The following is a 14,598-nucleotide window of genomic DNA, read 5'->3' on the forward strand; positions in this document are numbered from 1 at the left end:
TGCAGCTCCGTCTTGCCGGCAGCACTGCCCAGCAGAAAGGGCATTAGGACAGGGACGGACTGCCGCGGGCTCTGCTGATGACTTACGGCATTAACTTTCATCCGCTGTCTCTCCCGTACCTCCTCCCGCTCTCCCCGCGCCTCGGCGCGCTGACATCTCCTCTTCTGTGTAGGTCGGGTCTAAAATAACAGGGCCCCAAGGTCCTGGCTGGGGTCTCCGTGCACTGCAGCAATACAAATAGCAAATTAATAAGTACTGCTTCCCTTTCTCCCAAAGGTTTTACAAGGCTTAATTAATGAATGTCTGTAAAACGCATTTGGAGCTGGGAATGAAATGTGCTGTGGAAATGCCAAATATTTTTAATGCTCCAGCAGATTTAGAAGGTTTAAATAAGAAAAATACACAGCTTCGCCTCTGAAACAGATTGCTCTCCTTGAAGCGGAGGGCTCCAGAACATGAAGTTTTCATCAGGCTGACTTGAAAGAGTATTTTCACGGCTTTCCAAGTGCGTTTATTCTCATGTACGAATTCCCCCTTTCCCTTATACAGATGTGGACACCGAGGCATGGGAAATCAAAGAAATTTACCCCCGGTCGTTGGCAGAGCCATCGCTATGAATAATTTCCTGATTTCCACTGACGACTGGAATGCCCTCTAGACCATCCGCTCTCTCCAGATGCGCGCCGGCTTTAAAAATTACACGGAGCCCGCGACGCTTGGCCTCGTCTCTGCCGGTCGCTTTGGGGAGAGCCGGGAGCGACTCCGATGCTGACCATGTGTGGGGACGCAGGGCAGCGAAGGCGTCTCTGGCACCGAGACAGCGCAGTCGGAGCTCTGCGATGTCCGACAACAAGACTGCACCCTCTGGAGGGTACTGTTGCTCTTGCACAAAACGCTCATGGCAATAAAACCTGGTCCATAATCATCCAGATGGCGTGGTGGGAGGCTTCGTCCCCGGGGTGACGGGGAGCAGGGTTGTCCCCGCAGTCCCGGGCTGGTTGCACACACGATGGTCCCTGAGGAGACATTTAATGCCGCAGGTGAAATCCCGAGGGAAAGCGCTGTGGGGCCATCGGATGCTGTTGGATAAGGGTCGGCTGGAGGGTGCTGGCACGAGGAGGCCCATGGTGACCCGTGGGGTGGGGACAGACCCCTGGGACCCCTCAGCCATGTGGCAGTGACAGACCCCCCCAGACCTCCTCAGCCATGGGGCGGTGACAGACCACCCCCCCTCCAGTCCCTCAGGCGTGGGGAGGCGACAGCCCCCACGACCCTTAAGCCAAGGGTTGGAGTCAGACTCCCACGTCCTTTCAGGCAGTGACAGCCCCCAGTGACCCCTGGCCATGGGGGGGTGACAGACCCCCGCGGCCACCCTGGGCCCGCTCAGCTGGGGGGCAGTGACAGGCCCCCCCGGGCCCCCTCAGCCAGGAGGGGGGTGACAGACCCCTGAGCCCCTTCAGTCGCGGGGCAGCGACAGCCCCCGGGGACCCCGCGGCCGAGGGGCAGCCACAGCCACCCCGGCCCCCTCATCCGCGGGGCGGTGACAGGCCCCGGTGGCGGCGGGGCGGCGCCAGGCCCGGCGGGAGCGGGCGCAGCTCCCCGGTCCCCGCCGCCGCCCGCCGCGGGCCCCGCTCGCTCCTGCGCCTTTAACGCGGCGGCTCCCGCCGCCTTCCAGCTCGGGGCCCGGCGGCGGCGGCGGCGCCGCAGCGAAGATGGCGGAGTCCGGCGGGGCCGAGTTCGCCGCGGAGCGGCCGAGCAGGTGAGCGAGGCCCGGGCGCGGCCTAGGCCGGGGGTCCGAGGGCGCGGGGGCCCGGCCCGGCTGGGCCGCGGCGGCGGGCGGAGGCCGGGTGGGCCCGGCGGCGGCCGCGGCGCCTCGCCGCCTTCCTCCGGTGCCGATAAGCGCCCCTGTATTAGTTTATTTTCCTTTTATTTTCGGCGTTCCGGCTCCCCGGGGGTCCTGGCTCGGCGGGGAGCCCAGCCGGGTGTCCTGGGGTGGGGGGGCATGTCCTGAGCAGGGCCCGGCGGCTGAGGGTCCTCTGAAAAATAACGATAATATTTAATAATAATGCTTTCCCTGGTGGAGTTTATGAGGAGGAAGGCTGAGGTTTGAGGGTAGAAATAGAAAATACTGTGAACCACACCGAGACTCTGCTTGGGTAGGGTTTGTGGAGCCACCGGCTTTGTGGGTTTGTAGAAACCAGGTTTATGGGTTTAGAGACACCAAGTTTTTGGTGTTTGAGGCCCAATCTGTTGCATCCCATCCTCTCTGCCGGCCCCCCCAGGCTGAAAACCCCTCCTGGGGTCACCAGTTTTGGTCCCTACGGGGTCACTCCACCATCGGCGGCAGCACAAAGTTGGTGGTGGTACCTGGAAGGACGTCGTGGTGGGTGGATGGTTGTAGGTGGTACCTGTTGGTGGAGGAATTTCTGTTCCCAGGGCTTTTCTGTCTGTCGTCATCCAAAAGTTACCGTGTTGGACAGTGTTCAGAAAGTTGTGGTGTCTGTCTCTCGGATGTTATGCTTTCAACCTGTCACTTCGCTTCAAAGCATCATTTATCCTCAACTTAACTCTCTCTGTGTTCGCTCCTGAAATAACCACCCTGTATGTCACGCCGCGGAGAGGGAAGCTCTTACAGTCATTGTTCAGCGCTGGAGAAGCCTGTCTGAATTCTCACCATATATATATGTATATATAAATTTTTTTTTTCCTAATGACCACCTGGGTAAACTGTATGCTGTGTTGCCTGGGGCATTTAATTTTATCTCTCTGCACCTCCTTTTTCTTCCCTCTCAGAGCAGGAACAGCAGCACTTCTTTCACACGGGTGTCGGTGGGGCCACATGCTCGGCACTCGGGAGTTTCTCGGTGCTGGGTGTGTAGCAGTGAGAAATGGAAGTAATTTGTTTCAGGGCTGTGATAAATCACCCAGACTGGAGCTGCAGCAGTTTTGTTCCCTGAACTGTAGCTGTGTCGTGTTCTCTATTGCCATGTGTTTATTTTCTTTGTTAATTTTAAAGTAAATTCCGTTGAAGTTTGGATACCGCTTCTTCTGGGTTGTTAGTCTTCTGTTTTAAAGGATGGATTTATTGGAGAATACAGGGTGGAAACCTGATGGGTGACGTTGGACATGCTGCATCGTCTCTATAGAGTGAGAGGAGAATTTTAAGGGCATTCCCTACCAACAATGATTCCTTGTTAGGTGCTTCTGCTTGTGACTTTTTTGCACTTACTGAGTATTTACTCTCTAAGGCAAAAGGACAAAGTCCTCTCTTGCTGTTACACACATGCCATTTTGGTGGTGCGCTGTTACTCAAACAGCACGGACAGAATTTCCATCTTTGGAATTGCTACCGCATGGCTGATGCTAGTTACCCGTAAGTATGCTGGCTTCCCCAAAGCAAGAAAATTAACTTGTCTGCTGGGGATCCTACGCTTTCATTCGATAAGGAACACGCTGTGCAAGATGGGATGGACAAAAGGCTTTCGACACACTGATGGCATGAGATAAGGCTGTTGCTGTGCATTGAAAAGCAAACGGCCCAAATCTTCTATTTTGAAATAAACTTGCCTTTTTCTTTTTCTTCCTCCATGGGTAGAATTTAATGAGTTACAAATGGGTTTCATATTTTACTCCCAGCCCTCCGTATCATGTAGAGAGTGAGTTTTGGGCTGCAGATTTCGCTCTCTAATACCGTGCTGCTCCTGAAGATACGCTTTGAGATTGGTGAGCAAGTAAGTACGGAGGGAACGGTGAAATCCATTGGTACTGTCAGTACAAAAAGCTCTCAGTGCTTTAGACAGTGAAGCGTGTGAGCTCTGCTGCAGTGTTGGTGAGGTAGGGTTGTACAAAGCAGGGTGACAAAGATCTAGGAAAAACGTATTTTCAGATGCTGGAGAGGATGTTATTGTGCAGGCCTTTAAGCAGGAATTAATCGGGATGTCCAGACAAGCTGTTGAGGAGAGCTGCGTGTCTCTCAAGTTGGGAATAATTCCTTGAAGAAAGGAAGGCAGCCAGGTTGTATAAGCACTTTTCAAAAACCTCCCTAATATTGTTACACGCTGGCGTGTTTGCTGAAAGCGGTCCCACCTGTCAAAACCAGAATGAATGGGCCAGGGAGACCTGCAGGTCTTCCTTATCTAAAAGTACGTATGTCTGGGTTCACACCAAGAGAAAGTCCACCTGAACTCCTCTAACCTTACTCCTTCTGAAGAAAGTGGTGGGAGAAAGCAGATGTACAGGACGGTGGAGTAAAACCCCGTCAGGGGAAGATGATTATAAGGGCTGTGAGTCTGCCTTGCTTTTGTGTTCCTGTAATCTTATATAGCTTCCGTCTTCAATGAGACTTTTTTTTTTTCCTTTTGAAACTGTTCGAAGTTTAGTTTTGTGTGGTTTCGATGTTCTATACGCTGTCACAAGACAATTTTGGAAGAGACTTAGTTGTTAGAGCTGGTAGATGTGGCGTAAATGTTTACACTCTAATTGAATCACTGTAGCAGTAACTGCTGCTTTCTTTTTCAACATTGGGAGACTTCTGAGCTGGAGGTTTTCTTTAGACCCAAATTAAACTTCAGCAATTCTTTAAATGTTCCTGCCTTACCTCCAAGTGTGGCTTAGCATTAACTGCTTTGTAAGGAAGAGCCTTGCATCACAGGATGGTGGCTAAGGAGTCTTTTCCAGTTTCCCATTGATATGGAAGATAAATGCTGAACTCGCACAGAAAACCTTTAAGAAAAGCTGTTGCTGCACTTCTGGTGGTCTTGGGTTATTCTGTTCAGGTGACGCAGCGAGGGCGGCACAAAGCCTGTGCCGAACTGAACTGCCCGAGGAGCTGGGAAACAGGAGGGTGTTTAGGATGGGCGCAAGCCTGTCAGAAGGTAAGTGCAGAGGATTTAGGTAACAAGGGAAATGGCTACAAACAGCCGCGGCAGCAAGAGGATTTGATCCTGGAACTGAATTGGAATTAGTGTTATGATGCCAAGTGCTGGGGCAGCTGCTCACATCTGCTAGAAAACATGATTTCTTTAGTTTGCATTAAAGGGGTGGTGATTTTTTCTTCTCTTGTGTGCTGTTTCATCATTTTATGTTGCTTTTGCTTGAGATCCCTAGCTGCTCAGAGGCAATAATCTGGAGGGTGGAGGTACAGGGAGAGGAGGAGAGACGTGCTGCAGGTCACTGCACGCTGTAGTACCTACTCTGCGTGTAACTAGTCGTGTCATTTTTATTGCAACACTGCCCAGAGGATGCAGCAGAAACAGGCTGAGACAACGCTGCTCCACGTACCTCGAAGTCTGATTTTGAAGTTTTTCTGAGTTTTTCCAGGGCGTGGAGTGAAGGGCCCTGTATGGTTGTGTGGGAGACGATCGCAGAGTGATTTGCTTGGTGGGGGCAACTTTTTCTGCCCTGCTAGTTGCTGCTAGCAGAGCTGAAATGGGCTGTTCTCAGCGGGATTGCTGGATTGTGATGAGCCGGGAAGCTGAGGCAGGTCCCCGACAGATTTTCTGAATGAAAGCGGTGGTAGCTGTGCCACGGATCAGCTTCGCTCCATTTCCAAAGGTGAAAACGTGATGCTGGAGGATGGAAGAGCAGGGGTGGAGGGAAGAGCCAGGGTGGTATCTAGAAGGCCAGCAATGAAGCTGTGCTTGGGGGTGGGCTGGGTGTCACTTTTGGGGTGGCCTTGGTGGCTCTGCTGTGCTTCCCGAGACCACTAGGTGCCTCTCGGCCTTTGCACAGCGGCTCTGCCACGGGTGCTGCTGGGAGAGTATATAAGTGTGTGTGTATATATATATGGAGGGGATGGCGGGCACAGAAAATACCCGCTGCGGCTTCTGGCTGCTAAAAGGACCGCAGTGGTGTGTTGTAAAAGGATGGTTCTACTTTTTTTTTTTTCCCGTTTTGCTTTTTTTTTTTTTTATCCGGCATCGCTGTAGCTTTCCTGTTTCTAGAGCCAGGGGTTGGCAGGGTTTGACAGTAAGGGCATATGGTGGGGGGAAACGTGGAACTGTTTAAGGCAGTGCTGTCAGCAGGAGTATCGAGTGTATAAAGAGCCTGTACTTAGCCGTGTACAGGCAAATTTTACGTGGTGCAAAATCCACCGTCCTTCTGGGGGTGTTTGTGTGGCTGGCTGAGCTCGGGAGCGACGGAGAGCAGCTGACTTTTTCATTGCTGTGACGCTGTCTGTGGCTGCCAGAGTAATTTATATGCTTAGAGTGATTTTTATATTTGCTCAGTTTGTTCCTGGCTCAGCGGGATTAAGTTTGGGGCTGACAGGAATATAATCGTGGTGAAAGTTTGGGGGGTGGGGTAGCATCTTCCCGTTCTCGGTCATTGCAAAAATAGAGGTTGAGATTGTGGGAGGGCAGGGTGATGGTAGCGATGGGTGATGTGTGTCTCCTGCGCCTGCTCCACGCTCTCTGCTACCGGAGGAGGTTTGGGGCAGGACTGAGGGTACCCCAGGAAAATCCCCGTACGGCACAAAATCCTCTGCGGTAGCTCTGGATATGGGTAGAGAGAAGAGAAATGGCAGATCCTGGTAAATGATCTTTTCAGCCTGGCATTTTGTGCCTCTCCAAGACCCCAGTGCTACCAGTGTGCAAATTTGGGCTCACAGAGCCCTTACCTGAGAGTTGCCTTGGCTGCGCCGGTTGCTGAATGAAGAGGACCAAACTGCTTTTCCCATTTGTCCCTGCACCGGCGTAAAGATGACTCTGGCTTTGTGACAGAAACGTTTTTAAGAATCTTGATCTTTCCCCCCTCTCCCCGCAATTTGTCCTGGGTACAGCAGGTACTGACCGGTCCCTCATGTTGAAACTCCATGAGGTGGCACAGAGTTTTAATGTGTTCAGATATTTCACCCTCCACTTTTTTGTTGTTCCATTTTACCAGGCCAGTCAGCAAAAACTGACATCCAGTTTTATTAGTGCTTTTAGCAGAAACCAAAAACCCACCTCCTTTGGCTTGCAAACAGCCTACTGATTGAAGCCTGGGAGCAGAATATATTTGTGTGTCTGCTGGGCCCTGTGTGAGTCCAGCTCAGAAAAAAAGAAAAACATAGATTTGGAAATGTGTCTGGGACTTCTCAGGGGACAAAAAAAACCATTTAAAAAAATAGAAAATTGAAAAGCGTTTTGCTTCAACTTTTTGCCTTACCTTCAGGTTATAGGGCTTCTGTGGTTCCAGCCTGAGAGAAGTAGGATGCAGATAAGCAAATAAGGGGATCAGTAGGACCTGATTCAGAAAGCACTTAAAAATGAAACATTAAGGTACCTCGTGGCTTCTGTGAAATACATCTTTAATTGCTGCTTTCACTGAATGCAAGGCTGAAGCAGACGTGGGTTGTCTGGCAGTGGAGAGCGTGGGAGCCCAGCGGCGCCCGGTCCCGTCCCGGCATCGGGCAGTCCCTCTTTTGAGACCTCAGTTCCCTCTTTGTGAGAGGGACAAGCCTACTGGGTCCCTGTAATACAGACAAAAAAGCTTGGTTTGTTGGCCTTTGTTCTTTTTCTAAAATAGTGAATGTTATTCGTTCTCCCTTTGCCAAACGTTAACGTTCCTTAAATTTTGAGACTTGAAGTATAAAAGATAGAAGGCGAAACTTTTCAAACTTCACTATTCCGCTTCAGGCATTTTACAGAAGACCCTTTTTTTTTTCATACAAAGTATTACTCCTTCTAAAACTCAGACCCATTTATAATCTCTTGATTTGAGCACTCCAAATTGCCAGTCGCTTCTAAATAGAGATATTAGTCCCAGGCTTTCTACTTGTATTTATTGCCTTTGATGAAAAAGAGGGTGTCAGGAGAGGAAAATGAGTGGAGGCAGAGGAGAGAAATAGGAGGAATTAAGGGAAGGAGGTAGAAAAGGGAACAAAGAAATCGATTAAATTATTTTGCTCGTGTATCTTTCCTAAGGATGATTATGTTTCTCTGGAAAACATCCCCTTCATTTGACGTGTTAATATTTAATTAGTTGCTGATCATTAAGTGCTTGTTGTTGTTGCTAATCTGGACAGGGAAGCGATGGTAAATGTTGTTTCTGACTGGGTGCTGGTGACAATCTGGCTCGCTGCTGGGAATGTAAGTAGGTTAACAGGGCAGGTATTTTTAAGTCTCATTGCCTGGCCGCATCTAATCTTCCTTGCACCCAAACTTCAAGGAAACCTCTCGATGCCTTTTTGTAGGGGGGTGCAAAGGCCACGGGTGCATTGTCCGAAAGTCCCGGTAACAGTCCGTGAAACAGCAAATCTGCAGTAAAGGATTTAGCCTTTTTGCCCTAACGTAACATTTGTTAGTGTGAGGTGCCGAAAACTCATTTTCATCATTTGGGCATGTGATATAAAGCCTGAGGATCTGAAATATTACAGTAACCATGGCTACCAGTGACTTATCTGAGGGAGTTTGACTTTTGTTTTGATTTTAAGTGTCTTAATTGTGGTTTAAAAATCAGAATCTGAATGTGTTTTTCACTTAGGCATGAAACTAAAGGCATTTTAACGATTTGCATTATTAAAATATCTATAATGCTGCCTTTCAAAGGTTCTTAAAGAAGGTCCTTAATATTCATACCCTATGTTCTAATAAAGTTACATTTCAGCTTTATGTTAGTTCTGTTGCTCTCACCATAAAAAAATTCTCAGGGGAAAAAAAAAAATGCTCAGAAGGTGCCTCGCTGGCTATTTTGCAATCCCGAGTCCTTTGTTTATCCACAGAAAAGCTGTGGCACTACGTACTTCATGCATGCGAACGCACGCACACACGCTGCTGCTGCTTTTCCTCCTTCCTCTTTTGTACCCCAGCCATGCCCCGCGGGGTCCTACCTTTCGAGCTTGTGTTTGCTGTAGAGGCTGGCTGTTGGAAGTTTGCCCCGCTTTAGAAATCTTGCCAACCCCCTTGAGTTTCTCCTGTATGAAAAATTACCAAGCACCACCTGCCCAGAGAGTGGGAAAACGTGGGTGGATATTAGCAAGGATGCTGAACCGGGATGGAGAGCCAGCCTCCCTAGCACCAAACTATCCCTCCTTCCAAGGAGGACCATGTTATAAAAGACGAGGAGGGAGATGACAGGCAGTTGTGTAGCAAAAGATTTTTCTTATTTAATTCAATCACTGAAATGTTATAATCTGGCCTGGTATAATTCTCTCCATTTGTACTTCTGCAGTAGTTGCAAACATGCTGAAATATGAACTCATGCTTGGTAAGCCTTTAATTCCAGCTTTGATGTTTTTAATCATCAGTACAGATTTGGTAAAAATGATTCATTAGCTTGAAACGCCTCTTGGATTACATGTGATGTTGTGGAGAATCGAGGAGGCAGAGGCAGGGAACGGTTGTTCTTTGGGACGTTCTTTGTGCCTCATCTGAACCGATTCTTGAAGTACGGCTCTTGCATCTCTCTCGGCCCCTCAGCTTTGGAGGCGTCTTGGGTGTCCAGCCCTGCGTTCAGAGACCGCCTCGCTGCATCTGTTTCTGGTCAAAAAAATCAAGCAGTCCTTGCTCAGAAACATGTCAGCTAAGGATGTGGTCAGTGTGCTTGGGGCAAGGATGAGCACATGGCCAAGCTCCTGCAATAGGTACAGCAGCAGCAGGAGAATTTCTGGGCTTGTTTGCCTTCCCCGCCTGCTGTGTGGCTGGAACCACTCCCTTAACCCTTGCTTTAACACTTTCATAATCCTGCAACGTGTGTATGGTTTGGGGTTGATTTTCCCCAAGCTACGGGCACATAACGCCGTGCCGAACTCTCTCCCTGCAGAGGAGACTGCAGAGGATTGAAAGCAATCTGGCTTCAGAGCAGCGGCTTGGGGACAAGTCCTCAATCCCAGTACTTGTTCCCTGTCCCCTTTTGACAAGCGGGTATCAGTGATGTTATCGGAGTCTTTGAGGCTGCTGCCCAAAATGGATCCCCCTTCTGAATCAACGTGTCTATTGAATTCCGGCTGCCCCCACCATTCGTGCTATGGATGCAGTTACATGAATATAAAGATGCCTTTCACTGCTACAGCTATTTCCATATGGAAAGTGGAATTTCTGTTCTGGTAAAGTCACCTTTATACCAATATATTCATGTTAGAGGCCCCGGTCATGTAAACACTTTCAGATCCCCTTCCAGATCACTGTGAAGCTCATGGGACGTGCCCTGGAAGTGCTGCTTGATGTGAACGTGATTGTTATGTTTTACCTTTTTTTCAAAGGGTAGGTTTGACCGGGTGCAGCCAGAGGCATTTGAGCCCGCTCCGAGCTAGCGTGCCCAGCCCCTGCCGAAGGACGCTCCGGCCGCAGAAACCCCCGCAAAGCTCCGCGGCAGGGGAAGGGCTTCACTCGGTGCCGTCCTTTTGAGGACAAAGACGAAAAAACGAGGAAAATTCCAGAAGCTCTCCAGCCCTGCCCCCATCAGAAGGGGAAGGGGGGAAGAGCAGAATAAATGCTTTCTCACTATTGTGTGATGAAAGGCTTTTATCTTGAAGGCATGTTCTGAACTGCTGAGGAGTAGCTGCAACTCTTCCGAAGTTTGTCTGCGAGGCTGTTTCTTCTGTAACAAATTGTTAAGCAACAAGTACACGGCATATTCAGATCTCAAATAAGATAGGGACAGCCTCACAAAGGCACTTTCAGATGTTCAAGGCTTCCTTTTGTGCCTTTTTTTTTTTTTTTAAAGTCCCTGACATCCAACTGCTGTCTCTCTTCTTCCTCCGTTCCTAATGCAGCGCAATGAGTGGATAGCGAGGCCGTGCGGCGTACTGCGTGCCGTGCTACGGCGTGCCCCGTGGCCGGGCAGCCTGGTTTGAGCCAAGCCTGCTTTTATCGCAAATCCCTTTTTACTAACCGCCGTGCAAACAGTGCTTGTTGCTCTTTTCTCACCTCTTCTCCCCCCACTTTGTTTTTTGTAAAGTCTCTTACTTGATTTTTCACGCTTTGTGTGGATTTTATTCTACTTCCAGCTTATGTGTTTCTGCTAAAAACTCTTTTTTTTTCCAGACTGAAGAAAACTGGACATTGTCAATGCTTCTTGTACTGTTCAGTTTTGTTTTGTTTTGTTTTTTTTTTCCCCTGGAGGATTGTGTAATCATTGGATCCTTTTCTTCTGTACCTGTAAATAGACAAAGGAACTAGTACAGGGAGTTTTTCAGGGGTAGCTGTTCACAATTACCTATTGAAATGAATCGCACATGCAAACACATTTATTCCAGCATAGAAATATCTACCCGCCCAGATTTAGTCCTCCATCTACTTTAAACTTACAGTCTGGTTATTAACAGTGCCTGTAAAAGTTAATTAAGAGAAAGGAAAAAAGAAGAATGTTTGTGCAGGTAAAGCTTGTTGTTTGAAGAGGCACCCGCACTGGGAGGGTTGTGGATATAGTGAAAGCAATCCTATAGGGGTAAGCCCTTAGGCTGGGAAAAGGAATATTTAAAATTGGTCTGAAAAAAATGCTGAGGAAAATTCCCATGAGAAGAATCCTGTACAAGATCGAGTCTAATGAAGTTACAGTAAACTCCCGAGTTACCGTCTCCCAGATGGAGCTGTCTGTGTGTATTTTACCTGTCCAGCGTGAAGCAAAATGGGTTTGCTTGGTGAACGATACTGTGTTCAGAGGCAAGATCATTTCCTTGCTTGTGCTCGATGTTTCCTCCCTTCAACTCCAGCAAATCAAAGCCGTTTTTCCAGAGAGGAGAGTAAAATGAGTTTAACGTGATGAATATTCACGCACTGGCTCCCTCCAATCTCCTTTCTCTTTCGCCATGGGAAGAGCTGGAGTGGATAGATGTTCTTGGCTCGCAGAGAAATGGATAAAGGTCTTGTCAGCAACTGACTTTTTGCTAATCCTTTTCATTATAGGAAGGATGTTGTAGCTGGAGTCTGCTCTCTGAACTAAGACTTTTTAGTATGCTTTGACTTTAAGGTAGGAATTTCAGATCTGTGCTACAAGAAGCACAGCTGACCGTTATCGGTCATCCCAGTAGGAACTCGTATGAATTTTGAAGCACGTTCCCAAGCCTGAGGAGTTTTGAAACAGACCGCAAAGATTTGATATCTGCATCCTGCAGCATCCCAAAGAGCTCTGGAGCTACTCGCACAAAGCGGCTGCCCTCCGAGCGCTCTGATGAACATCACAGATTTCCCCTAACTCGCCTCTTCTGTAAAGCTTGCAGGAAATTGCAATCCGATAAGTTAGGCAAGTAGCAAGTCCTGTCCATTGTTCCTCATTGTGTGAGGATTGTTTACATCCCCTTTTTGGTTATCCCATCTCCCTGACTCTTCTCTGACCTTGCCTACTTGTTTTGTCCATTGTGTGTGGCTGCTGTTGTTGTTTAGGTAGTGAACTCTTAGGGACAGTTGTTAGCAAACGGTGGGATTATACAGCCCTTAGCACACTTGGACCTAGTCTCTGTACATTTTTTTTTTTGCTTTGTTGGTATATTCTACCTAAATATAGACTTAGTACTTTAAGCACAGTACTAAGTACACTCTCCCTCTGTGGACTTGGGAGCAAGTAATGCAGCGTTGCAGGTTTGGTATGAACTGCTTGGGATTTTTTTATGTCATGCTGCCATAAAATATTTCTTAAAATGCAGAGAGCAAAGAGCAGGTTGCTTCTGAAAATGTAAACCTCATCTTGAATACTGGTCCTTGTGCATGTTTTCTTCCCAGAAGGACTTGGATCTTGATCCTGAAAAGTAGTTTAGAGTTGGATTAAATTTGCAAATGAATTTAGGGTTTTGTGCTTCTGTGGACCCTGGTTGGTGGGCAGGGCATGCTGGCCCACTGTGGCCTGGCTCAGGGAATCTGCAGCATAATTGTAGTTATTTTCAGAGGAGCACGGAGCATCTAATAGTCTTTTCCACTTGTGCAGAGATACTGCTGATGTTCACCTCCAAATGCAGCGTTCTCACTGACAAGTGCATCTGAGGCCAAGTGAATCTAAGGATGATGCTCTCCGCGCTGGGGAACATGTGCGAGAGGCATTGGGAAAACCAAGGAAATATTTACACTGGGAGGGGACTGTTTACAGTGCAGTTCAAACAGTTGACGTTATTTAGAGCAGCCTGTGCTATGTAATATTTTGCTTTTCCTCTTCTCATGAGGGTCAGGCATAAGGAAAGGATCAAATAGGGCCGTCCTTGGACAGTACAGAGTATCCAACAGCTGCAGTCAGGATAGGTGGTGAGAAGAATAAGCAACTGTGATCCAGTCTCGTGGTTGAAGTCAAGGTCAGGGTGGACTCTGGGGTAGTTGTAGTGGGGGGACACCAGTGTTCGTTGGAGATTTTGGCCCCGCTCTCTGATGTTTGGATGGTCTCTGAAGCCCATGTGTGCTGCAGCGTGATGGGTTGTCAGTAATGCAAAAGTATAATTTAAAAATTTGGAAGTCTCTTTTGTGCTGGGAGAAGGGAATTCAACTGAGGTACTGATGTCATGATGTTCTGTGTGGCTATTGAGCTGGGAATTTGCGTTCAAACTGCTTCATGTTACAGTATCTTCCCCAGCATGCTTTGTAGGTGTACCACATATTGTTTTAATTTAAAACCAGCCTGTCTCTCTTGTTCTGTTTTTAGCATGGCTGACAAGAACAGCACCCTGAAATGCACGTTCTCTGCTCCTGGCCACAGCACCACTCTACTGCAGGGACTGGCCTCGCTCCGAGCTCAGGCTCAGCTGCTTGATGTCATCCTCACTATAAATAATGAAGTGTTTCAGGTTCATAAAGTTGTCTTGGCTGCCTGCAGTGACTATTTCAGGTGAGAATCCAATAGGGAAGCAGGCATTTTTACCTTTCCCATTGGTTGTCTGTTTCCCCATCCTCCCCTGACCCCAACCGCACCCCAAAGTCACCCCCACGCCCAACCCTTTGGAGGTTTGGTTTGCCCCACGGACGTTGGTGGGACTACCTGCAGGCACGCAGAGGCTCCCAGTCAGTCCCTCTGCACCCAGATGAGGTTTGTTTGACTACAGCCCCTCGGCCAAGACGCAAGTTCAAGCCCAGGTCTTGAACCCCCCTCGGCAGCACTGGTAGGTGCTCTGCCTGCTGAAGGAACAGGCTTTTGCCCTGGAGCTACCCGAGCTGATTTTGAAGTGGCAGCGAGGGCTCCGAAATGAGTCATCCCATTGAATGATGGTGCCCATTGTAAATACACTCATGTTATCTTTAAATACCACTGATCTGTCTATAGTGCTTACTGTTCATGGGCTGAAGAGTATGAAACATTTTGTGTATGCGTTCCCCAGAACCCCGGGAGATAAGGGAGAATTGTCCCATCTTGTGTGGGTAGAAAACTGAAGCACGGAGATGAGTTTTCTCAGCCAAATTAATGCAGAGTGAGCCAGTTGCAGAGCAGGAAATTCAGTCTTAAGCAAAAATATGTGTTCATGCATCTTGCCTCTGTCAAACTCCTTTGTAATGGTTCTCTGACTTGGAATGACTTCTCTTTTGAGTTAGGGATCTTTTCTGGCAGCACTGGTAGCAGCATCAAGCGAGGGGCATGCTGGAGGCAATGGGGAAGGTTCAAAACAGCAGAGAACTTGAGTTGGGTGTTGTTCTGGACTGCACGTCATAGCAAGTAAGGATGGGGAAGGGCTGTTCAGCGGGGTTTGCAACCCTTGACGTCTAGGTT

The 14,598-nt window shown here is 48.5% G+C and overlaps 1 protein-coding gene across 1 annotated transcript; it reads left to right on the top strand.

The window, feature by feature from the left end:
- Positions 1-1,712: 1,712 nt before the first annotated feature.
- LOC309413718 (kelch-like protein 26) lies at positions 1,713-13,729 on the top strand (the record flags this gene model as incomplete). The annotated part of the gene is made up of 2 exons (XM_082010917.1): positions 1,713-1,759; positions 13,543-13,729. The coding sequence occupies 2 exons, from the start codon at positions 1,713-1,715 to the stop codon at positions 13,727-13,729; spliced, it is 234 nt and encodes a 77-aa protein (XP_081867043.1).
- Between the last annotated feature and the right edge of the window lie 869 nt (positions 13,730-14,598).

This window comes from Phaethon aethereus (assembly GCF_964289735.1).
Source record: "Phaethon aethereus genome assembly, chromosome: 26".
In the NCBI taxonomy this organism is placed as follows: domain Eukaryota; kingdom Metazoa; phylum Chordata; class Aves; order Phaethontiformes; family Phaethontidae; genus Phaethon; species Phaethon aethereus.